At 40.6% G+C, this 25,974-nt stretch overlaps 1 protein-coding gene across 1 annotated transcript in view; it reads right to left on the bottom strand.

Annotated features, from left to right (window-relative positions):
- Positions 1-25,974, bottom strand: part of PARD3B (par-3 family cell polarity regulator beta) — a 931,426-nt gene that overhangs the window by 348,342 nt on the left and 557,110 nt on the right. The window contains exons 14-15 of the mRNA XM_058549666.1: positions 20,757-20,856; positions 12,600-12,715 (exon numbers count right to left, since the gene is read on the bottom strand). Of these exons, the coding sequence (XP_058405649.1) occupies positions 12,600-12,715; positions 20,757-20,856 (216 nt within the window). The remainder of the gene's footprint in view (positions 1-12,599; positions 12,716-20,756; positions 20,857-25,974) is intronic.

Here is a 25,974-nt window from a genome sequence, read left to right as displayed (position 1 = left end):
AAAATGGCAATAGAATTGCTGTGCAAAAAACCATGCCTGGCACAGACCATGTGCTCAGAAACATTAGCAGCTGCCGCTGCTACAGCCACTACTGATGCTTTCCCTCGTTTCCCTCTTCATATTTTGGATTAATAGGCATCATCACTGCCTTGAATATTGGGGCTGAGGAGTCTGATCTTTCTACCATCTGTAAAGGAAAGTCAGTGGTTTCTAGCCATGGACTATTCAGTAAAGTAGTAGAGGTTAGTTTTCCACACATGTGCTATTCTCTCTGAGGCATATTGCATGTAGTCAGCCACATCTGTCATCATAGGTTAATTTGTGCTTGGTTACAGCCTTGTTCTTTCATGCTGCTCTGCAGTTAATTCATACTTATTTAGTGGCTGTGGACACCTCTCCACCCTGGAGACTCTCTCTTGGGTTGCATTCTGCTTCACAGTATTGCTGCACACGTCCCAGCTCGTTGGCAATCCTTTCCTCACCTGACTCTGGCTGGTGCACATCTCCTTTCAACCTCACAAACACATCTTCTCTTTGCCAAGGCCACTCCTCAGAGCCCTAGCCCTACGAGACAGCCTGTACTCAAGGCTTCTGTGATGAAATGAGTTTGGGAAAAGCTGCAAATATATCTTGAAGACTCACAGAGACTCGTAAAAGCCCAGTAATGTACATAAAACACATTAAATGTTGCGAACGACCTTGTATTTAAGAATCCTGTTTAACTTTATTTAACTCAGCATTTTCCAAACTGGACCACTTTTACTGTATTATTTAAGTCACTACTACGACATTCAATCTACTAAGTTTCACTTAAGTTTTATGTTCCTCTATTTTTACATTAACAAACATGTTCTTCAGTCTTTGATAAGGCTTCATTACTAGCCTGTAGCTAGAAGACTCTGCTACTTGTGGTTTTCCTCCAGCCTTTCTGAATACAGAGAAGGCACTGAGATTATTTACCTGGCATCTACTCATTTACTAAGGCTGGAAATAGGAAATCTCTGATGTAACTCATTTTTTACTCAGTTTGAGTGGTACAATATTTTTTTCCAAATTTAGAAAATGGCCAAATGTTTTCCAATTTCTTGGTACACTCTTGTTTGACTTTTAAGAAATTTCAGCTGAAACCTTTGGAGGCTCTCATGATTCTTTTAAGACAATCTTGAAGTGCATGGGGATCATGCCAGTTAGCTCCTGGATCAGCAGAGGCGGAGACCAGCTACTCCCAGCCCACTTAAAACCATCATTCTTGATTAGTCAATTTCTAATTTGATCTCTATTTTAATTTTCACTTTAATTTTAATGCCTTCATCGGATAGAGTTCCTAGTAACCTTCTATTACGAACACCAGAGACCAAGTGGGTATTGAAGCATTAGCCTCTCCAGACATGTCTCCTCTCTCCACAATTTGTAGAAGTTTGTGAGTTTTTATACCAAAAATCCTCTCCAGTGTCTTTATTCACTTATTTTATTATTACATTTACATCCGTAATCTCCCCAACATTTCCATTAAAGGTAACCTACAGAAATAAGATATTGTTGTCAGTTGTCACTGACACATCTCAATTATTTGGAAGAGTATCTGGCACAGAAGAAGCACTCAATGAATATTTGTTTAATAAAGGAAAGAAGGAAGAAATAGATGGATAGATGAATTTTACATGGGACTGAAATTATATTTCCAAGTGTTGGACAACTCCTCAGTCTTAGAATGACAGAGTAGGTATTTCTGGTGATGCTAGCCTTTGCACTAACGTGCTCTACAGCAGTCAAAGCCACTGTACATCAAGTATAGTAGTTTTAGTGCTGTTTATAGCAGTTTTAGTGTTCCAATCAAAAGTTGAAAAAATTGTTTTAAAAAGACTAATTGATTTATCCCAGATTAAGCAGTTTTTATTACAAGTAGGTCTGAGTTCTGACTCTGTCTCTGATTCATGTTTAGCTAGACATTTTTCTAAGCATTTAACAAAAGCCACAGATGTATTAATTGATATGTACTTTGGAGCAGGTAACATGTTTAGCTTTAGGAAAGTAAAAGCAAAATATCTATTTTCCCCCAAGAGCAAGAGCTGAGATTTGACCTTTAACATAGAATAACATTTTACTTCCAAAAAGTGACATCTAATTTAGAAATTTTCAGCCTTACAGAGGAAATGCTCAGACGATTCACAATAGAAAATGTATAGTCAATAAATATATGAAAAATGTTTCACCACAGAAGTCATTTTAAAAGTAAAATAAAAATACCCCTTTCAAGCTTATAAAATGGCAAAAATGAAAAAAAAAATGAAGACAGACAGATTCTTCCATATTCTACTGATAAGAGCAAAATTGTCTTTCTGGAGGGCAACTGATCATCTACATCAAAAATCTTTGTAAAACCATTTGGCCAAGGAATTATACTTACAAAAATTTATAATGATGAAATAATCATAATTGTTTACCAAAGTTTATGCACTAACAGGATCAATGCATTGCTATATCTACGAGCAAAGAACTGAAAACAACTCTCATGGCCAAATAATATAATATTAGGAAAATAATTCAGGCTATATTTATTTAAGAGCAAACTTTACAATTAAAAGATAGTATTAGAGAAGCAAAGACAGAGAATAATATTTAAGCTAAATTATTCTTAAAAGATACAAATTTAAAAGCATATATTTTCAGTATAATCACTTTTGTGAAAGATTAGAATGTAAAATTACAAATACGTATATACGAGAATAAAAATACACAAGACTAAAGAGGTTTTGCTTCTTAAAGAACCAACCGCAATTATCGCACCTAAAAACGACATAGCTGCCCTCCCTCCCCACAGCGGCTTTAATCTCCACATAAGGTATCGCCAATATCAAATATTTATCACTCAGAATACCATTCAGGAGAGACAACTATGAGACTCCCAAACTTCATTTAACATGTATTTATTATGCTATATGGTTATCTAGCATTTCATTATTATACTACATTTAATTATATATGTATATATAATATTTGCAGCTAATGGAACTCTCACTTCAAAACAACTAAAGTAGATTTGGTTCATATTTGTAAGGAGAATTTAAGTATTTTGTTCCATTCTTTGAAGCTTCCTAAGCTTCATATTTTTATGAAGATGTCCTTATATTAGTACAAAAGTTCTTTAAAAAGGAACACAGAATTTCATTTAAATATGAACAATGGTTTAGAAAACAAAAGCAAGTGAGGAAAAAAGGTTCTTATTTGGCTTTAGTTAAAACACTTAGTATTTGAGATGTGGAGCCTCAATTGACGTATGAAATATAAAGAAGAAAGCACTTCACATACTAATCCAAGTTTTAAGAGGAGCCCAGAATATTGCAGTTCTACAGGATAAGGCAGTTTCTCCATTGAACAGGACTTCCTATCAGAGCACAAATAACACAGTAAATATACAGAGGCTAATTAATAAAGCCCTGCTTGAGTTTGTTAATATCATTGGTTAAGTTTTGGTTACAAACATTTCCAAACTTTATAGTTTTCTTTATGTCTCCTGTGGGAAAATAGAACTTTGAGTTTCTCTTCCAGACACGGAATTTTTAAATTATCTATAAATTCCACTAAACAATGCCCCAGCTTAAGAAAATATAATCGTAGTGAAAAACCACAATGCAACATTTGAGACCATTTGTGACTTCACAATTGAATTAAGGATCTACATACAAAACCCACAGGGAACCTTCTCCCTGGCATTTCCCAGTACTTACTTGAGGAGAAATTACTTACACTGACAATTCGAGGTGACCACCAACTACAAGAACAACGAGTAGATGTCGAGGCTCACTTCTAAGACTAGAGCTAACATGACCCTCTCCATGACGGTTACCAGTACCAATAACAACACCGAATCCCACGTGTTCCAGGCATCAGGTTAAGCGTTTTTATATAAAAGGCACAACCCTTGCTTCAAGGATTATTTTTCTTCCGGATGAGAGCATATGAGAGACTTGTACCTCTTAGTCACTCATGCCACACATGGTGAATGAGAGCGTCTCTGTGCAAGGTATTTGTGAGCCTTTCTACACCTTTGCTTCCAATCCAAATAGTTATTCTAATTAATTTTAAGTGGAATCTGCATTATTTTGTATATCTAATATAATCATCTAGTTATATTAGAGATACAGAGAAGTGATCTATATCTCTACCATTCAGTTAATAGTAATCCTAGTCTATAATTCATTTTCATTCTTAAATGTAGCACTTATCAAAATTTAATTATATGTTAAGTTTTAGTTAACCCAATGTTGGTTTTCTTAATGTTTTGGAGGATATCTGCTTTGGATGGCAGTGCTGTAACTGTGTGTGGGTCAGTTATTCTGTTTTCTTTGTTGGTTTCTCTTTTCTCACCAGAGACATCTCTCTAAGAATTCAGCCTGAGTCCCGAATGTAATTTCTTGAAACCCAATTAACTTGTTTTCATCTGGTCACTCCATGCAGTTATAACCCATGTGGTTATATTAACCACATAAATGTATTAAGATACACTAAGAAAAAAATGAAAAGAACCTATACCCTTTATTGAATACTGAAACATAAACGATGGCCCCTTTTCCATAATTCTGGTGAATTTTGCTGCCTTCTCAGTCTTCAAGAGTTGTTTTAATTTATATTTCTATTTTTTCCTTGCATACCAAATATTCCACAAACCAGAAGTCAGTTTTCCATCACTATTATCTTCCTGGATTTCAAAGCTTGTAAACTTGATGTATCTTCTGATGTGGCTAACATTGCCTGATTCAATTTTAAAGAGATTTGAGTTTTTCAGTATTAGCCATGAAAATATCTAAGAAGAGCTCTCATCTGCCTCTTAAGTCTTGTCTCTTCCGGGCAAGATATCTTTATTTCTTTCAGCTGTTTTTCATTGGACATGGTTTCTAGGCCTCTCATCAATATCTGGATGCATTCTACACTGGTTTTATCTCTATTAAAATATTTTACCCAGGATTAAATACAGTTATAGATGTGCTGTGACCAGGGGCTGAGGTGCAGTGGAACTGTTGTCTTTTTTGATCTGGTAACACAGAACTAGCTTTGGGGTTGGCCGTGTCATGCAAGCAGCTAAAAACCAGGGACGTCCTGGCTAACTATTATTATACCAGCTCTCCTAAATCCTGTACTTGTAAAATTGATTTCTTTTAATGTGGCTTCAGGACATTACCTTTATCTTTCACCATTCTGTCTAAAATAACCTCACCTCTCACCAGTCTTCGTTTCTACCTGAAGTTGGCTGCAGAGAAATCATCTCTATCTGAAATTTTACTATTTATTTACTTGTATACAACTTTATCATCTATTTACCCAAAGAGAATGAAAACACCATGACTGCAGCCTTTGTCTCATTCACCCTAGAATATTGCCTGGGATATAGTCAGTATCCAATAAGCGCCTGTTAGACAGATGCATCATTCTTTATTAAATTCTATTTTCTTCAATTCTGGAGAAATCATTTGAATGCTAATACTGTCAATCTGACATATTCCCCAATTCTCTGAGACAACATCTGAAAATTTGGTAAGAATGCTTTTCATACCTTCATCCAAGTTACACCTATCCACTCCTCATCCAATTCTGTTGCATTTTATTAGAACATAATGAGAGGGGCCAAGTATAGAGTCTTATCGTGTAGGTTACTTAATTCCTTCCAGAGTGACAATGAGCCTTACACAGCACATCTTGGGAAAGGGCATTCTCATGCCATTCCCTACCTCAGTGTATAATCTGGCCCATAAGTCTCAATCAAAAAACAAACTGAAATATCTTTATAAAGATCAATGTAAACTATATTTATAACATTTCCCCGATTTCTCTGTCTAGAAATTTTATCAAGAAGGCAAGGAGATATCAGTTGTTTCAGAGACCCCCATGGAGGTTGCTGGCGACCACTACTTTTCTTTTTTCTCTTCATTTCACAAACACGGAAATCCCCTGAGGATCAGCACTGAGATCACCACTTCCCTTGTTTCTGGAATGCATCATTTTTGTGAAAACTGGTAATTTGCTTCCTGTCCTTCAGTGCGAGGCCTCCTCTTCATAATCTCTAGTGATGAGGGACATCGTTGTATAATCCCAGCCGGGGTGTACACTGTCTAGACGTCCATTCACCCACAGCCACGCTCTTCCAGGTTGAACATCACTCTCTTGTGTGAACGAGATCAAGTTAACACCGGGACAGGGCGGCTCTGCTTCCCACCTGACAGCTGTGCGGGGCTCTAGACAGGAGGCTGCTCACACACCTTCTCTTTCGGGCTCTCAGAACAGCCTGACTGTCTAGATAGGCTTTGCAGCCTCGTGAGGCTGTTTAGCTCTTCCTGCGTTTATTCTTTTAGATTATTGTGACTCTCTCTTTTTTTTTAACTTTACCATTTGTTCCTCTATTCCTTTTTTCTACACAGCCAAGGTTATCAGCAAGTTCTTGAAGCAGCCACAGTAGCATCTTCAGACGCCTCTCCTTTTCTTCCTCTCTGAGGTAAGTTATCACCATAATCTCAGAATTTCCTTTTGGCAATCCTTCCTTACCCCTGAGTTCTCCTTTCCTGCTGGAGCTTTCAGTCTAAGTCCATGCAACAAGCACCATTTCTCTCATTTACTCCCAAGTCCTCAGCGATTAATGCACTGCCTGGCACACAGCAGGCCCTCAGGAAACATTTGTGCCATGAATGAATAAACATCCTCTGTAATTCCTTAGTTTGACTTCCTAAAGCTCAGGGCCACACCCGACTATGTCGTCGTCCTCTTCATTGTCTATCAGAGAGGGTAAATAGACACTTGCTCTTATTGTCACCGTTAATTCTTCTTTATCAACCAGGTCTTCGGTTTTATTCTTTTAAGTCAGTTATATCTTAGCAGAAATAGCAGTACTCGATTCGGCTTTCACCATCTTCAGGGGTAGTACTTATCGATGGACAGTAAAAAAGATCCATGGATATAAATATAAATTTATATTAAAATACATAGTAATATATTATATGACCTATAGTATATATTGATAAATCAGCATAATTGTCTGAATATACAGTTTTATAAAAATTCTCCTACGTTTTCAGTGTTCTCACTTGTTGTCTTATTACTGAGAATGCATGTGGAAGTACTTCACTATACAAAAAATAATCTTAAAAAGAAAGTATTAGCACAGTCGAGAGGGGTTAATTAACTTTTTTCCTGCCCATCTTTGATCTGATGCTAGAGATACTTAACTAATTGGAAAAGAATGACACGTATGAAAGGGTTATATTCAAAATGTGACCCAAATATGTACCTTTGTGGATATGAGAAATGAGCTGATTTATAATTTACTTGAATTGTGGGTGTCTACAGACATTTTTTATCTTAAAACAAATTTAGAACAAGCAACTAACAGAAAACAAAACTGCTGAATTACAGATCTTGGAAGAAAATCTGCCAATTTATCGTCCTGATTTTAGGGAGAGGCATTCAAGACATGTACACGTGTACACATGTACATGGAATGTTAACAATCTTCATTGTCAGGAAACTTTCTAAAATTTTGTCTGAATGCCTCGTGCATCACTTCAAGCTCATTTCCTCTCATTGAACAGAGGCAGGACAGCTGGCCCCATCTTCCATCTGCACTGCCCTCGGTCTCGCCAGTGTTACACAACATCCTTCTGAAATGGGAGTAGGAGGTCAATTTGAAACAGGAGAGAAAACTTTCAAAAAAAAATCTTGTGGGAAATAGCATGTTAAACTTATCTTTGAATGAGACTATAGATTAGGTCAAGGAATGGGCCAAAATACTGAAGTGCTGCCCCTTGAATAATTCAGACTAATTCTTAAACAGTATTATGGGGTCATAAAACACCAGGCCTGGAAATTAAAGATGTTTATGCTTCATCAAAAAGTCTTTGAATGTGACTCTTGGCACACTGCCAACAAGGGCAGCTCTTGGGGGGAAACCCTACGCCGAAGGCCAGAGAGGCAGCTGTGTTCTTCAGCTCCTGGGGCTTCCGGCTCAACACCCACACAAGCTCAATCATGAACAAATTAAAGGGATCCAGACTGAACACAGTAATTCTGGTAATTTAGATAAATAGAGGAAAGTCTACAATTAGTACGAAAAGATTGATTTTCTGGAAAACCCAGAAAATGACACCCTAACCCCTTTGAATAAGCATAGTTACATCCAATTATTTAAAAATAAATATCCTTTTATTCATCATTTTAATCATTCCTAATCTGACTGAAATGTGGTCACATGCGTGCCAGCAGAAGTATCCACAAAATACTGAGGCAGAATAGCCTCGAAAAAATCTATAATGGATATATAGGAATTAATGAAACTGAGTAAAATTGTAATCAGAGTTTTATACCTAGATTTTAGAGAAGATAGACAATGTGTTCCTCATTTCCACCTTTTTCAAATGCAGAGAAAAATTTAGACTCATTCAGAAAGAATCTAAGATTTAATACTGGGGAATCTATTAATATAACTTACTATATTAATAGAATAAAGAACAAAATACACACAATCATCCTCTACAGATCCTTAAGATCACTTAATAAAATTCAACATTCATTCCTGATCAAACAAAGTGAGCAAATAAAAAAAACTCTTTAAGAAGCTAGGAGGGCCGGCCCGGTGGCTTAGCAGTTAAGTGTGCGCACTCTGCTACTGGCGGCCCGGGTTTGGATCCCGGGCGCGCACCACGCACCGCTTGTCCGGCCATGCTGAGGCTGCATCCCACATACAGCAACTACAAGGATGTGCAACTATGACGTACAACTATCTACTGGGGCTTAGGGGAATAAAAAAAGGAGGAGGATTGGCAATAGATGTTAGCTCAGAGCCAGTCTTCCTAAAAAAAAAAGAAGCTAGGAATACAAGGAAACTGATTTAACTTGATACAAACATTCCTATCAGGAACCAACAGCAAACATCACGATGAACGGACACACACATGCACACAGTGGAAGTGTTCCTGTTCAATCTTCCAATTCATTTTGAAGAGCTGATCAAAAGTTCGTGGGGGAGAATAAATGCACATGAAGAGCAGAAGTAATTTTACAAAAAAGAAAAATCAGAGGAAGATTGTCCTACAAGTTATCAGAGTACAATGTAATAGCATGATAATTTAAACAGGGTGATGCTGGCATGGCACAGACATAGATCAACAGAACATGTCTAGAAACCGACCCACGTATGAAGGGAAGTCAGTATTCAGTGGGCCTCCATTCCAAATTAACGGGGAAAGGGTATAAAAGTCAATAAATATTATTTACAATTTGTCTATTTACACAGAGATAAATTTCCCCAACTTATACACCATGGATAAAAATGTATGATAGCTTGCTAAACATTAAAAAAAGAAAACCAAGCCTTTAAAAGTACAAGAAGAAAATAAATGAGATAAGTTTATAAAACCCAAAAGGCATGAAGGAAAAGATGGAAATATTTGACTATAAGACTAAAACCGTTTTTATAGTAAAGGATATCATGATCAAACTAAGAAGACAAATAATAGGTTGCAAGAAATTATTTGCAACATACATAACAATATTCTAAAGATGAAAGAGAAAGAGAATTAACAGATGGAAACAGTTTTGGCAAAGGCTATGAATAAGCAAATCAGAATAAAACATACAAATGGACCAAGAAAAAACCCAAAACCAAAAAATCCCCCAAATTCTCAATTAAGCCAAATTCAATCAAAAGGGAAAGAGTCAATTGTAAATCAAGATTCATTCATATAACATAACACTATACAATGACTATAGAGAAACACAACATCTGATGGAGACACATGTACACAGATGGAGCAGCAAACAGGTGGAGCACGTTCTAGAAGGATATAACAGCAAACTGTGTCTAAATCATGCTTGTTCCTGGAGAACAGGGGAGGGAGATGTGATGAGAAGGCTTTATTTTTCACAATCAGAATTGTCTGTCTTTGGAAGCATAAGTGAAAATAAGTAAATGGAGCCCACTCACTTTTAAAATAATTTGAAGGTAACACGTGAGTTAAAATACCAGCTTGGACTCCGCAGCAAAAATGACACAAAGACAAATAAAGAGGTACTGCTGGGGCCAGTGAGCCCTGGAGATTCCCGTGGACTCAAGTTATCAAGGAGGAGTATCGAACATAAATGACACAGTAAATGGGAGGTTGCATCTTTTTTATTTTGAACCATATGAAACTGCTGTTTTTCTAGGTCAAAAATAGTCAAACAGCCCTAATTTGATATTCAACCTAAATTCTTCATGACTTTTTTTAGTTTTTTTTTTTACCTTTTGAAGAATGCATCTTGACGCTGCTGAGAAGATTATTCCTATAAGCAGAGTCACCAACCTTTTCAGCAAATATATTAATTCCTGACATTGGCCCAGTGCTATATTTGGAAAACTCAATCACTCACAATCTTCTTTTCACCTAATCAAACAGGAAAGATGCTTCCAAATGTTTCCCCTTCTGGTGTCATCTGAGTTGATTCGTCGAGAAAGTCAGCACATTTACTGAGCTCACTAGAGCATTCTGGGGAGAGGGGCATGGAACGGTCCTAGAATGCTGACCCTAAAGCCCTCTGCAAGGCTGCTAGCTTCAAATCGGCACTTCCTAGAAGGGACCAAACTGTGACGGTTACCTTAAAAATGCTTTTACAGCACATTTTCCTGCTTCTGCTGGGTGGTGCATTTTAGCCAAGGCTTTTACTGTGGCACTTTTGTCCTGAAGAAAACAGCTCATGATCTCTGCCCATGACGTACATTGAACAAAGGTGACGGGCATTGTTGTCACTTATGATGTAAGTACAATAAAATGCAATGGATGACTGCTAACTATACATATTTTGCAAGGGCTATTTCAATTTAAGAGAAAACGTGTCAAAAACAAAGTTTTTTAATGTCTTTTTTTTTTTTCTTTTTGGTGAGGAAGATTAGCCCTGAGCTAACATCTGTTGCCAATCCTCCTATTTTTGCTGAGGAAGAGCGGCCTTGGGCTAACATGCATGCCCATCTTCCTCTACTTTATATGGGATGCTGCCACAGCATGGCTAGATAAGCAGTGCATGGGTCTGTGCCCGGGATCCAAACCTGTGAACCCCAGACCACTAAAGCAGAGTGCACGAACTTAACCACTATGCCACTGGGCTGGCCCCCAAAAATAATGTTTTCAGTAACAAAAAATATAAAAACAAATAATGTTTCTGGACACGCCTTAGGTATTATTTTTACAGATTTGATAACATTTTCTCCTTCTTAAATTAAAATGGGTGCTATATTTTCTTTTGCAGAGACTTTTTAGAAGCATACTAATGGCCACTCTCTTTTTTCATTAAATGAGGGAAATAGTAATGTATTGCTCCCCCAAAATTAAGAGCAGTTTTTATCCATTTATCTTCACAGAGAACTTGGGACAACAGAACAGGAAATGTTTATCAAGCACTCTATAAAAACCAGCTGCTCCTTAAACTGTTAGAGTAACCTCTGTCACTGTTACACAGGATGCCTTTGGTTTGTCAAAGGTTCACACTGGAGAAAACACCCTCTCTGACCAGGGCTCACGGCAGCTCCTTGACAGGGCTTTCTAGCCTCGTTCACTACAGGTGATTCCAGCAAATGTGCCCCCATGACCTAGTTAATTTATAGAAAACAGAATCCATTTCTCTTGTCTCATCATGATTGAACATTTTTCTGAACTCCTGTAAATGAGTAACAGATAAGCGCTATTTATCAGATTGTGCTGTGGAGCGCGCAGTTTTGATTATTCTATTTTCTTGTTGCTACTGATGAAATATGTAATATGCCCCAAAGAACACTTGCAGAGCTTGGCCTCCGAGCGTTCCGGAAGCAACGACTATTTTGCTGAGAATCTGTTTGGCACCCGCGCTCTCCTCTTGTAGTTCTCTCCCTCCAAGAGCCCGTGGGGGGGCGGCAATGTTCTTGGGCATCTGAGACGTCTTCCAGGCTTCCACGCTCCAGGGCCTGGACCACACAGTTTGCAAGGGACCCTGGCTCTGCTCTGGCAGCCAACAATCACCCAGAAATTCCCTGAGGGGCTCAGAACCTCAACAAGGTTGTTCAGGCACAGACCCAGGGTCCCTTGGCATCCTCAGTCTAGCAAACCAGGGACCCTGCTTCCCTCCAGTGTCACAGGATTTGGGGATGGGCATTTAAAGAGATGATCCTTTGCTGCCATCCCTATCCATGGCACACAGAGATGGGAAGCCCTGGGGAAGAGGAAGCATTCAACCACATTGTCCTCTCAGGCTGCACAACAGGTACGTGCAGAAGAAATGGAAAGGCACTAGAGAAGCGAGAGTACAGACCCAAAGGTAGGCAAGTTAAAGATTTTTATGGCGTTCAGGTCCTCCGGAAGAATAATCATTTTTCTGACGTATATGGACCACTTTATAAAAATAACTCATTTCTCTCTCTTTTAAAAAGGGGTAATTACAATTAAATGTGCGAGAGGAGACAGGAAGATAGGATGACTGTATCCCCTTCTCCAGGCTTCGGCTGACCTTGCCTCTGAGGTTGGAGCTGAGGAGACAAAGGCAGGACATTCGGGAAGATAGATGGGCTGAGGCTGGAGAGCTGACCTGGGTGTCGCCTCGCCCGCACTTACCAAGGTCCATGCTCTTTGAGGCTTTCAGATTCATTGATTCAGGCTGCCCGGCCGGTGTCACAGATCTGAAGTTGATGTGCTGATCTGGAAAACATACTGCCAAATCCACCCCAGCGCTGCAGAAAGAAGCGACACGCCACAGTTAGGTTCAGAACGAAATCTTTTTCTTTTTTTTTAAAGGAAGCAGTTATCACGTTGAACAGAGCCTCTCCCCACTCCCTCTGCAGCTCCCAACCACGCACTTTTAACCAGTTCTAGAATCTTAGGTTTCTTTTATGAGATGTAGCAACTCTGTTTTCACATATTTTATCAGGTTCTACAATTTAAGTAAAATATTCTCTGGATAATATCGTGTTTTCCTCTTCACTGACTTCTGCTAATTGGGATCCTGCTGTACTGTATGTAACTTTAAGTGGGAAGGCGACCCTGAAAGGCACTGGCCCTTCACAGGACTTTACCAGGTACCAGCAGAGCCTAGAGTGGGTTAAGCGATCTCTGTGGGCTGAGCATGCCCTTCCTTTAAAAACAAGCGAAAGAGGTGTATCCTTCGGAAAACATCATCCTGCTGAATGACTGATGGCTGCAGGAGTCTGGCTTTCTACTTTATTTAGGTCTATTTTCTAAAACTAATGTTAACGCTGAGCAAATAGTCTGCTCATCAATAACACCAAAAGGAAATAACAGGAAAAGCACAGCTGACCATTTAGACACCAGATACATCATCTACACCCTTACAGGCTTCCTAGTACTTGTAGTCAATCAAAGAATTCTATTTCTGCTGAATATTTTATTTCTTTTGCTTGAGGATGGAGGGAATTCTATAAGGGAATTACAGACAATGCCTTATTTCTTGATCTAGAAACAAATTATATTTATATACTTTTTATAAATTAAATTATAGCCACTTTCTCCCTTGGTACTCTCGCATGTTTACAAAGCAAGTATGGCGGCTCACTTCAACATAACTTTATCTTCATCTTAAATGCAGTGATAACTCAAATCAAGTATCCTTAGTCAATCTGAAAGTACAGAGATTGAGTGTTTCAAACAGTTGGGATTTTACACTTTAAACAATAAAACAACAACAAAAATTATTATGAATGAGAATCCTAAAATGTACAGGGGATCTTGATTTCTTAACCAAATGTGTCAAAATAAGTTTAATCTTTTCTTGAAACTCATTAGTCATGCATACTTATATTGCTTTGCAGCAATATTAAAATTGACACACAGCAATAATGGTGCTGAGTGAATGAATGCACCTCAATTTCTGTCACATAGTGGGTCGGTTAAGGAAGTACCAAGGACAGGCAACTCCACATGGTGCTCCAGAGCACAGACGCCAGAGTGGGTCTGCACAGTTCTGTATCCTGGCGCTGCTGCTGAGGAGCTGTGGGACCTGGGCAAGTTCGGGACCCTTTCCGTGCTTCAATTTCCTTATGAATAAAATGGGTATAATTACACTCCCTACCTCATAGGGCTGTTGAGAGACAAAATGAGTTAAGATTTGTAAAGTAAGGAGAGGAGTGGCACAGAGTAAGCATTTAGGAAACAAATAAGCAGATAAATAAACAGACCTGCTTTTGCCTCCCAAAGTCCCATAAGTTTCTGAGCTTTTCAAATTATCCAGGCTTTTTACAGTTTCTTTGCCTTCTCTGTTTTTGTCAGACTCTCAGTAGGCCTGTGACTAAGAGCCTTCTCCCCTTCTGTTTGGAAGGGTAACGTGGTGTGATGGTTGGGGCCCTGGGCTGGAGAGTGAGACTCCAGGGTGCATGGCTTCAGTTTACTCCTGCCTAAAATGGATAGTAATAGAATTTACTTTATAAAGTTGTTGTATGGATTAAACAAATTAAGATATGCTAAATATTGACGATAGTGCCATCACACAATAAAAGCCCAATAAAAGTGAGCTATTAATCCATTTCTTTACTTCTGTGGGTCAGAGTGGTCTTTGAACGGGCGTGCAGCATTCTCCAACGAAGAAATTGTACATGTTTTCATGAAAATTTCTCAAGAGGTTTAAATCTACTTTTTAGAACTACGAGCTTTCTTTTTAATTTTTTTGGCTTCTTTCCTGGTTATCTGGCTACATTCTCAACAGATAAAACCACTGACATATAAAACATATTAGATGTGGTATCTAGTGATGGTAAAATATGCTGACTGTGAACAAAAATCCTTGACCCCTAGTGCTATGGACCCTGGCCTGGCATAACAGCAATTCTCTAGTTGTTCCAGCCCATTTTAAAGAAGAATTCTGCGATGTGACTGTGAACTGTGAGCGTCCCCCTGAGCTTTGATGTTTTGGAAGCACTTGTCTTTAAATGTGTTATTTGACCTTTATTTGCACTTTGTTTTCCATCCTTTGATCTCCTGTGATGATGTGGCTTTAGTGTCAGAAAGACTCACAGCCTTCGGCCTTCTTCGTAGAATCAGAGAATTTAAGAGCTGGAAGGCAGTAAAGGCCATCTCATCTGACTCTTCATCTTGTAGATAAGATGCCCAGGCGCAAAGAGGAGGCTGATGTTCCAAGGTCACACAGCTGGCCAGGGGCAAAGCCAGGACCAGAGCTGTGGTTTCTTGAATTTTCCCAGAGCCACAAAAGCTCTGGCTGAAATGGTGGTCAGCCTGGGACACAGGTTGTTGCTGATCCTGAACCCACATAAATCAAACCTTTCCCTTTGACTATAGATTTGCTCACCCTCTCTCATGCAGCTTGCATTTTAGGTTAAGTTTTTGTTTCAACAGCGGTGCGTATCATGAAATAAAAGAAAACCAAAGAGTTAATGAAAACAGATGTCATAGGTTATAATGAAAGTCTTTAGGGAGGAAGTTTAGGACCAATATGATTATTCCGCTTCAAAACATAGATCACACTGCATTTAAAGTGCTCTGCTCAAGGCAGACGATGGGAATCTAGCCAAGTGAGTAAGGTACTGGAGTTAACCCACTTCATTGTCTTAGGTTACTTTATCAAACTAGGTGTTCATTGACAAATCAAGAATAAGAACTCAAATTTTCCCAGACTCTTGGGAAATAGTTATCCCCATTCCAAGGGGAACAAGGTGGCGATGCCACTTGATGCAGTAACATCAAATAAGGATGTCTAAATAAAGTGAATTTTTTTTACAGATGTTGAGATATAATCAAGGATGAGCAAAGAAATAAAAAGTTGCTTTGTACATTTAAATAACAAATATTCATATATATGTATGTCCTGGTATATTTATACCTGAATATGTCCATTAAATTGATCACAGTGATATATACATCTTTTACCGTAGTTTTGACTGTGACCAAGTGTACATTTTGAAAACCTTCAATAAAAGAATCCCACTTGCCATGGTACAAAATGGAAGTAAGGCAAGATGAGGCTGGTCAGACTGGCAGAGATTTAAGGAGGGAAGTAAGTGTATCTGAGACACGATTAGAGCCAGTGTGAGCATACAGTGACTTACATAATGAGTATAGTATCCAATTCCTTAATGTGAAAATATTTTAGACATGCAACTTAGACAAGGAAAAAAGTCTGTAATTTTATGCTACATATTCAAAGTTTTTGGAGTGAGAGGGTGACACAATGATTATAAAATATGACATATTTTCATTTGAAGGGAGTTAGCATGTGCTCATGGCTGAGTGGGTTGCAGTGGAGACTGCAAGTTGACAGAAGGCCAAAGACATGTCTTAGATAAAGGCTGTGTTTTCAGCATGAACAACCAGGGAATCCATCAAACAGAAATGCTACTCAATGTCAAACTATGCTGCATGAAGAATAAAAAAGCGGAGCATGAAACATGTGCCCGTGTCCTGGGTGTGGGGACAAATCAGGAATGTGAAGGACAGAGAAGACCCAGCCATGCATGTTCTGGAGAACTGTCTGGAAGAAAGTGGCAGGGTAAGAAGGCTGTGAGGGGAAAGCCAAAAAAAATGAGGTCTGAAGTCTCAGGTGTCCACGCATAGGCTTCAACAATCCGCTACTACGGTTGAGAGTAGATGCAGGTCATGGGTGTGAGAGACAGACAGACAGACACAGAACTGAGAGAGAACTGAGAGGAGGGGAAAATATGAACAGGTAGGGAACAACCAAATGTGGTCTAAACTGTTGATATTCAGTGTATTTCGTCTGCTGACCGATTTGCCTTCAAGTCTCCCTGAGACATCACAGCAGAAAATACATTTCCTTTCCATGTGTTTTGTATTGAGACACACATCTCTTGAACTTCTGGCTAATAACTGTTGACATAAAAGTGCAAACAAGCTCCCTAAACTCCCCCTTTCATTTGGGTTCGAAGCACAGGCACAAGTTTGATCCCATTTGTTTTCCACGCCTCATGCAGCAGCAGTTTCCGTCTCACAAGCCCGGCTCCAGCCCTAAGTCACCACGTCCCCCTTTTAGAGGGCTTTCACCTTGTTTTTGAGAGACAGAACAGCCTCCTTAGCTGACCCCTCCTGGCTCCCTTCCAATCCATCCTCCACCCCAGGTTCACACATCCACACCCACTGCTGCGGGTCACCTAGGCAATGCAACAGCCTGTAGGAAGGTAGGTCACAGGACCCCAGGAGGGGAGAGTGTCACAGCTTTAGATTTGTCCTTTCCATCTCGAAAATGTCTTTGGCTCGTCCTTCCTCTCCAGCCCTGCTGCCCCTCCCCTCATTCAAGCCCCTCTCTTCTCCTGCCAATCCCCAGACTGGTACCTTTGTCCATGGCTTCCCTCATCCACTCATCCTCCACAACTGAACCCGCTCTACGTGATATGTCATTCCCAGGCTTGAAACCCTTCAACGCTTCTGCACTGCTCTCTGCAGAAGCATGACAGAAGCATGACAGAAGCATCATGGAGTGTGGCAGACAACGTCCTTCCCGCTGATTCCCCCAGAGACCATATGCTTCAGCCACACTGAACAAGCTGTGCATTTCCCTCTCCCGTCACCTGGTTTTCCTCACCTAAATTTCCCTTCCCACCACTCCTCTGCCTAGTAAGGTTCGTACCAGGAGGAAAGATCCTCCAGGAGATCTTTCAAACACTCCCTCTCCTGTAGAACCTTCCTTGAGCCCTGCAGGCAGTTAGTGGCTCATTCCTCTGGGCTCCAGCAGCATCTTTTATGTAATGCTCAGCGGTTTGCTTCCTAATTATCTGTGTCTGTCTCATCAGGAGGACACTGCATTCTTTGCAGGCAGGGATGGTTTCCACCCATTCGAGAACTTTCTACAGTGCCTAGCTCAGAGCTCCATAAATACTTTTGGATGGATGAGTGAGCAAATGCATGACTTTTTGATCATATACTATAGAGCAGAAAAGAAGACGAAAGTCTGAGAAAATGCTATAGTTTTGATTGAAAGGAGATTGCTGTCAATGTTTAAGAGAACAGAAGCTTAAACACAGGGCGCTAGGGAAAAGGAGAGTGAAAAGGAGATGGAAGTTACTGGTTCATATCATGCAATGAAGATTTACTGCAGTGAGGGACAATATAAGCTTTTTTCAAGTCATGGAGGAATATGCTTTCCTGAAAGGGGAAGGGAAGAAATCTGTGGAGATGTTGAAGCAGCCACAAAGGCAGTTGCTAATCCCCAATGATTCTACCTGTGCAATATCTCTGAACTACCTCTCTCACCCGAAGGCTTCACATCTGAAAGCTTATCCCCATCCTTCCCAGCACAGTCTTCAGTATTTCTCACTGCAAATGTTCCAGAAGGTATCCATAGACTCTGACTTCTAGTGGACATTAACCCTCCTCAATTTATACAACTAAAACCTGGGTCTTATCTGCTGGAAGTCCTACAGTGAGATCTTCCTCTCCATGGAACGCAGGCTATATTCCCCATCCTTGCTTTCGGGGCTTTATCATCTGGCCAACCAGCCACGATACAAGCAGCCCAAATCAACTTGCTTTCCCACCTCTGCGCTCCTCCTTCTGTCTTTCCCTCTCTGAAATCTCTTCCTTCCTGGGCTCATCTCATGCCCACCTCTATTCATATCTGAAGGTTCAGCTCAAATGTCACGTTTTCCATAACGTGTTCCCTGCCTCCTCTACCTGGAAGCATTCTCCTCTCTCTGCCTCAGATGTCCAGGGCACTTCATCTCTATCTTCTGGAACATAGCATTTTGTACTTTGTGTTCTAGTTGTCACTTTTACCTACTAGACTTGCACCTTCTTGAGAGTTGGGTTTTGAGTCCCTGGACCCAAATTTAACGTGTGTGGGGGTTTCCCCAGACTTCCAACAATTCTCGGACACCAGCAGGGTGTCGATGAATTCAAGTCAATTCTGACACTATCTGCCTGGAGACAGCACCACATTCCACATGTTGAGGGCTCAGTCCTACAAGACTGCCCCCAACCCCCACTTCAGACGCGAGTGGCAAGCGCAGGTTGTTGCCTGAGCTTCAGACCTACCGACTACAGACTGGAGGTTCCAATGACTCCTCCGTGAACTTCAGACACCAGTCTCAAGTCCAGGTTGTTACCTGTACTTCTGACCAACTGGCTATAAATCAGAAGTTCCCAAGGCCCTCTCCTCGGGTTTGATTAATTTGCTAGAGTGGCTCACAGAACTCAGAGAAACATGTTACTTACTAGATTACTGGTTTATTGTAAAAGGCTACAACTCAGGAACAGCCAGATGTAAAGCTACACAGGGCAAGGTGTGTGGAAAGGGGTGCTCCACCCTCCCCACATCTCCACATGTTCCCCAACCTGGAAGGTCTCTGAACCCTGTCCTTTTGGGTTTTTATGGAGGCTTCGTTACATTGGCAGGATTGATTAAATCATTGGCCATTAGCAATTGATTCAACCTCTAGCCTCTCTCCCCTCCCCAGAGGCTGGGGGGCGAGACTGAAAGTTCCAACCCTCTAACCACATGGTTGGCTCCACTGGCAACCAGCCCTCATCCTCAGGTGCTTTCCAAAAGTCATCTTGTTAACATAACAAAAGACATCTTTATGGCTCTCAAAACTTAGGAAATTCCAAGGGTTTTAGGAACTCTGTGCCAGAAACTGATGAAGACTGAATATGTATTTCTTATTATAAATCACAATATCACAGATTTATATCTGATTCATCTCTGCACTATCCCAATAGTTTTGCACATATACACAGGATAAATAGCAAAGCAGAATGAAAGAAATTATTTTTAAAATGGATCTTTTTTTTGCCACCAAACTGTCATTTTTGATTCAGGATTGAGGCAGGCAATGGAAATGAGTGAACAAAATGAAATATGTCCAGATTTTCTCTCAAGAAACCTCCAGAGACACTGATCTAGAACATTATTGTGATTATCAATCTAGTTCATGACATTGTATGAGTAAGATAGCCGACTTGAAAAATGTAGAATTCAGAGATAGCTAAATATAGGTAAGCTTCCAGCTAATAGAGTTAGCTATAGTCTTGTTGTATTACTTTATTTTTAGCAGATTGTAATAAAAAGCATAATAAGAAAGACACCAGCATTGCTGCAAGAAAAATGAAAAAATTTCACAGGATTATCATGCGATATAGAATGGAATAAAACACACAGTTTTAACAGCCATAATAAATACAGAAAATAGCCAAGGGAAAATTTAATGATTTTTAAAACTCATCAGAAGAACAAAATCTATGAATTCCACTAGTCAAATGGTGTGTATGCTTAGTAAATCTCTCTCATGCTTGTGTGATTCTAAAAATTATTGATTTTTTGGTTTCTATTACAGAATGGATATAATATTGGGCACTCTTTTCAATATTTTGGATTATATATGGTGTTGCTTTAATTTTTAGATTCCATTAACTTTCTTGGAACATCTATTTTTAAAATACCTTTAGGGTTTGCCAATTACAAATGAGAAAAAAACTAAGCCTTATGTCTTCTCAGTTTTATTTTATACCTTCCTATATAACTTTTCTTTGAGTTCTACTGCCTTAGTTTTGATAAAAGAAAATTCAACAATTTTCTTAAATATTTTAATAATATATGATGAATCTTAACAAATTCCAGGAAGTAAAATATGAACAATCTAAGCTATTAATATTAGCTATGAGAAGGTTTCACTGGAAAGGAATTATAGATGCTATGAGATTTCCCTTCTGGAAAGAAATAGAGTTAAAATAAGGTTGCTGGGATTTCCCAGAAAAACCGTAACAGGGAACATTTACGATGTATCATTTTATCGATACCTGTGGCTGTAATCTTCAAGCCCCAATTCCAGAACAGGATGTGGCGGTGGGGAAGGGGGTACTTCGCTCTCGGCCCATCCGTCACCAGGAAGCGACAGCTCTATAAACAGAGAACAAATGGAGCTGTTGGAAACCGAGGCAGAACCGTGCCAGCCTGGTTTTGTTTCAGTCCATCTCCCAGACACAATTTTCATCAACACATAAACCAACCTTGAAATAAGTAAGTCCTCTCAGGGAGCTGAAGGATTCCTGTGAGAGCTAACGCACCTGGGCGCGGGAAGCTAAGCCTGCTGATGTGTTCTCACACTCGTGACCCGGCGACAACCCCTGCAAGTCAAGTGCATGCACCCTGACTGCCTTCTGCCCCCAGGAGAGGCTGACACCTGTCCATCGCCTGTGATTTGTGGAAGATCAACAAAGCCACTCCTTTTATGACTTAGTGTTTTCGTAAACAAGACTCTATAATGAATGCCCTGGACTGTATAGTGATTTAAACATTTGCCTCAGTGACAAAAAGTACTTCAAAGAAAATCACGAGGCAGTATATCCACTCACCATGCAGACACAGTAAACCCAAAAAATACTCTTTCGCATTCTGTGCCATAAAGGAAACCTCTAGGTTTGGGGTCTTGGAAGCAAAAGACTGGGGTCTGAATCCTAGTTTTCCCACCTACTAAAAAATGTATACTTTTTCAGTCTATTCTATACAGAAAAAGATAGACATGTATCCCAAATATTACCACAACTAATAACAAGGTTGGTCGAGACCTTCTTGTGTACCCGACGTTGCGCTAAGCATTATGCATATTATGTCATTTCATGCTCTTCATGTATGACAATATTAACTGATGGACAAAAAGCATTATGGAGCATCCTCGTTAGGAGCGTGGTTTATGGTGCAAGACTGCATGTTTCCAACCGTGGCTCCGAATGCTGCGTGAACTTGGGCAGATTCCTCAGCTTCTGTAAGCCTTGGTTTTTAAATCTGTAAAGTGGGGATAAGAACACTTCCACTGAAGGAGTGTAAGGATTATATAAGATGGTGCATATTCAGGTGGTAATTTATAAATGCAAAGTAAGCTAATAAGTAAGGAAAGGATTACTAGTCTACACATCATAAATTCTACTGTGCATCTGTTACCATGAGATACCTTGTACAAGGTGGACTCTATTTGTCCCTGATTGTCAGAACAAGAAGAAGACCCCCTGTACTTGAGAAATGCTGCTGGTAACAGAATCCACTTTGACTTGCCCACATGGCAGGTATGACGGTCAACTTTATGCGTCACCTTGACTGGGCCATGGGGCACCCAGATATTGGGTCACATATTATTCTGGGTGTTTCTGTGATGGTGATTTTGGATGAGATTAACATTTAAATCAGTAGACAGAGTAAAGCAGACTGTTTTCCCTAATGTGGGTGGGCCTCATCCAATCAGTTGAAGGCCTGAATAGAACAAAAAGATGAACCTTCCTCTGAGTAGGAGACAATTCTTGCCTGACCACCTTCAAACTGCGACATCAGCTTTTTCCTGCCCTCGTACTCAAACTGAAACATCAGCTCTTCCCGGGTCTTCAGCCTGTTGGGCTTCAGATGGGGACGACATCATTGGCTCTCTTGGGTCTCCAGCTTACTGACTGACCCTGCAGATCTTGGGACTTGCCTGGCTCCAAAGTTGAGTGAGCAATTCCTTATAATAAATCTCTTTCTCTTTCTCTACATATATATACACACATCCCATTGGTTCTGTGTCTCTGGAGAACCCTGATGAATACACCAGGCAAGGACTTGCTCCAAGCTCTGCCCCAGGGACCAGTATAAAATGCAGTGAGTTCTAGCGGTCCTGACACGTCTTTGGGAGTGAGGCTGGAAGCAGGAATCTGACGAGCAAGATGAGCAGGGTGGAGAAGCGTGATGAGTAAAGGCAGCCAGCACAGTCCCCTGCACTGCCCCTACCCCAGGGATCCAGCGATCTGGTAATATGGCAGCCAGAAACTTGGTGAGAGACATGGAGCAGAAGGACTACAATGTCAACTGGGGACAAGGGACATACTGGGACAACATCTTTTCTGCATGCTTCTGAGGGTTGCCTCAACTTCTCCGTCCATCTTCCACACTGTGATCACGTAACTTGCCTGCTAAGAAGCATTTCAGTTGCACACAACTGCCTACAGAACAAAAGTCTGGCAGTCAACTTCATTTCATACATTAGCCACCCAAGACTGCTTACTGTCCCCCAACATAAGCTGGGCTTTTCTGCCTCCGTGTCTCTGCTTATACGATTGCAAAATGCACTCCACCCGTCCCAGTCCCACCTTCTCTCTGAAACTTTCACCGTTGCTCTGGGATCTGTCAGCACTATTATTGCAGGGGCAGAGAATACCAGTGCTCACTCCACCTGTGCTCTTCCTGGGCATCAGCTAGACCCAAGACTCCACTTCCCAAAGAACGTGAGTTGCTACAGTGAATGCCACTCCCTGTCTCAGTGGTTAAAAGAGGGTGCACCTTCTCCACCTCCTCCCCCTGCCCCGTCTATCAGCTGCAAGCAGGGTGGAGCTCTAGAAGATGGCCTGCTACCAGTGGGAGGAGCCCAGGTCCCTCAGTCACTGTCTGGAGCACAGCCCCCTTCCTCCCACCGCCCAGTCTCACTGGGCTGTGATGTGAGCAAGAAAGACACCTTCCTTGTCTTTATCCGCTGACATTTGGGTTTCTCTGTTAATACCATGGAAAACACTTCTTGCAGAACATTTGTCACATGCTGCTTTTGCAATGAGCGGTCTACAGATCCATCACCTATTTAACTATATTTATTTCTCTTACTGGACTGTAGATGACTTTCTCCTTGTCCTCCTCTTTCTCCTCTCCCTCCTCTTCTTCAGCATCTTCTCTGCCTACTTCAAGTTTTATTACAATCATTAACTTTAGTTTTTATTGTATTCACATGACCATCTATGTGTTTTTGCTGACTCTTCATCCTCGGTACCTTTTAAACAGCATATGCAGATGCCGTAAGGAATATTTTTTTCTCTTGGTCCAAACACCTTTGTTAAGCCCTATATCAGCGTGAAAATCTGGAATTATTATCTCCTAAAAATAATATTTCTGGATTTCATTGAGTGTACAAGGTAACCCTCGATTGTCCTTCTACATATATGGCCGTGAATGCTCACAGCGCACCCTCTAGTCACTACTTCGCTGATGACCAAGTGACCCTTATTTTAACAACCATCTTTTATCATTGTTATTGGTTTTACAGGATCCATCCCACGAGGGCCAGACCAGAAAAGAAGGGTAAAAGAGATTGTGACTTTAGACAAGGGCTCAGCAAGCTGTGGCCCTGGTCCCGAACCGGCCTGCCATCTGGTTTTGTACATAAAGTGTCACTGAAGACAAGCATGCCCATTCATTTATGAACTGTCTGGCTGCTTCTGCAGTACAGCGGCAGAGCTGAGGAGCTGCAACAGAGATCCTATGTCCCGCAAAGCCTCAAATATTTGCTATGCGGCCCTTATGGACAAAGTGTGTACTGACTCCTGTTTTCGACTGTTCTCGAGGGCAGTAACTGCATTGTGTTCCCTTTGCACCCCTGAGAGTGTCTTCTGCACAACGGAGGCATCCGATAAGCATCCAAGTCCAACTGAAAAGTATAACTCAATTTCTGAGCACCACTCAGAGGTGGTGCCTCACTGCCATAGAGGGGTGGATCCCTGCTGGTTCCCAGGAGGAGGCGCATTAGGAATAATTATACTACTGTGTGTCTCCTCAAAGGACCCCAGGGAACACGGGTCCAGTGGGACAGGAGACAGAACCAAATGTTGGATTTGGGGCAGGGATGGAAGGCCTGAAGGAGACCTTCCTTCAGTGGGTGATCCCAGGCAGACTTGGGGCAAAGGGTGACCGAGGTAGGGGCTGGGGTGCTCTTGAGCTGAAAGGGGAGGAGAAGTAGAAGACAGAAGGGGAGGTGAGAGCAAGGAAAGGAGAGGCAATCACAGACCAGAGGCAGACCACGCTAGGCTGTTACTTGGCCCGGAAGAGATCTGCCAGCAAGATCCTTCACAAAATACAGCATTGGTGCACTTCATTACCAGTCAGATGCTGTATAGGATTTTCAGTGAAACCCTGGGACACAAAGCTCCATCCTTATCACCATTTTGGAGCACCACACGTCTTCCATTGTGGGCATTGCTAGCAATTCTCCAACACAGACATGAATTTTCTGATGTTACAATTTCTGCAAATGTTAGTTCTAAAAATGCCTTTTCTGTGTAGCAGCTTGACAGGAATATGTATATATATAAAAAAATAACCCTGGAACTGTGGGTGGTATGTACTATTATTACAAAAATAGGTGGAACACAGCATATCAACATTGGATTTTTAAATATACAAAGGAAAGGAAAAAGGGAAGAAAAAAAGGTAATGTTTTGGCTGTAACAGTTCCTCTCCTCACTAGACATTACATTTTGTCAAGTCAATCTTGTTTTTCTAAAGGAGCTCCTTAAAACCCCCGGCAGTGGTGAGTCAACCCTCACTCAGCCTTCACGAGTCTTATGGCCTATTGCCACCTCACGTGCGTCTGAAACTCAGGAACTCTTTCAAGAGTTCTCAAAATTTTAAATGTTATTAACATTACAAAGAGGTCATGATCATGATATTCTTCTACAGCATCATGTTTATAAATTATGTTATATATATTTTTGTCTCTAAGTCACTAGGCTTATATAAAAAGTAAGAGAATTTCATCCACTGGACTCTTACAATTAAAATTTAATGAGACTATGCTTTGATAGGTCTAATTCTTATATCTGAGTATCGTATCACAGATCCACAAGGAAATAATAACAAGAGATTTTTTCTGATTTTTAAAATATAGCATTTGGTAGAGGCACTTCTTGAGAGAAACAGATTGTTTATGTTACCTTGGAAAATCGAGGTGGGGAGGGAGTGTCACAGGGGCTTTGTAGGTTGCTGATGTACATGGTTTTTTCATTGGTGTAAAAGTTGTTCTACCTGGATCTGTGTCTCAGGAGGCAGAGAACAAACAGAACCTCCCAGGAGGTGTCTGTGGCCACCTGTGCCCAAAGGATTCTAACTGTTCAGTGGATATACAAACTCCAAACATTCTATTGAAGTTCCAAAGTACTACTGCATTTTTTTGTGTGTGTGTGTCAGGAAGATCAGCCCTGAGCTAACACCCATGCTAATCCTCCTCTTTTT

Source organism: Diceros bicornis, chromosome 10 (assembly GCF_020826845.1).
Source record: "Diceros bicornis minor isolate mBicDic1 chromosome 10, mDicBic1.mat.cur, whole genome shotgun sequence".
Lineage (NCBI taxonomy): Eukaryota > Metazoa > Chordata > Mammalia > Perissodactyla > Rhinocerotidae > Diceros > Diceros bicornis.
The sequence above is the reverse complement of the archived record's forward strand: the minus strand, read 5'-3'. Positions and strand labels throughout refer to the sequence as shown.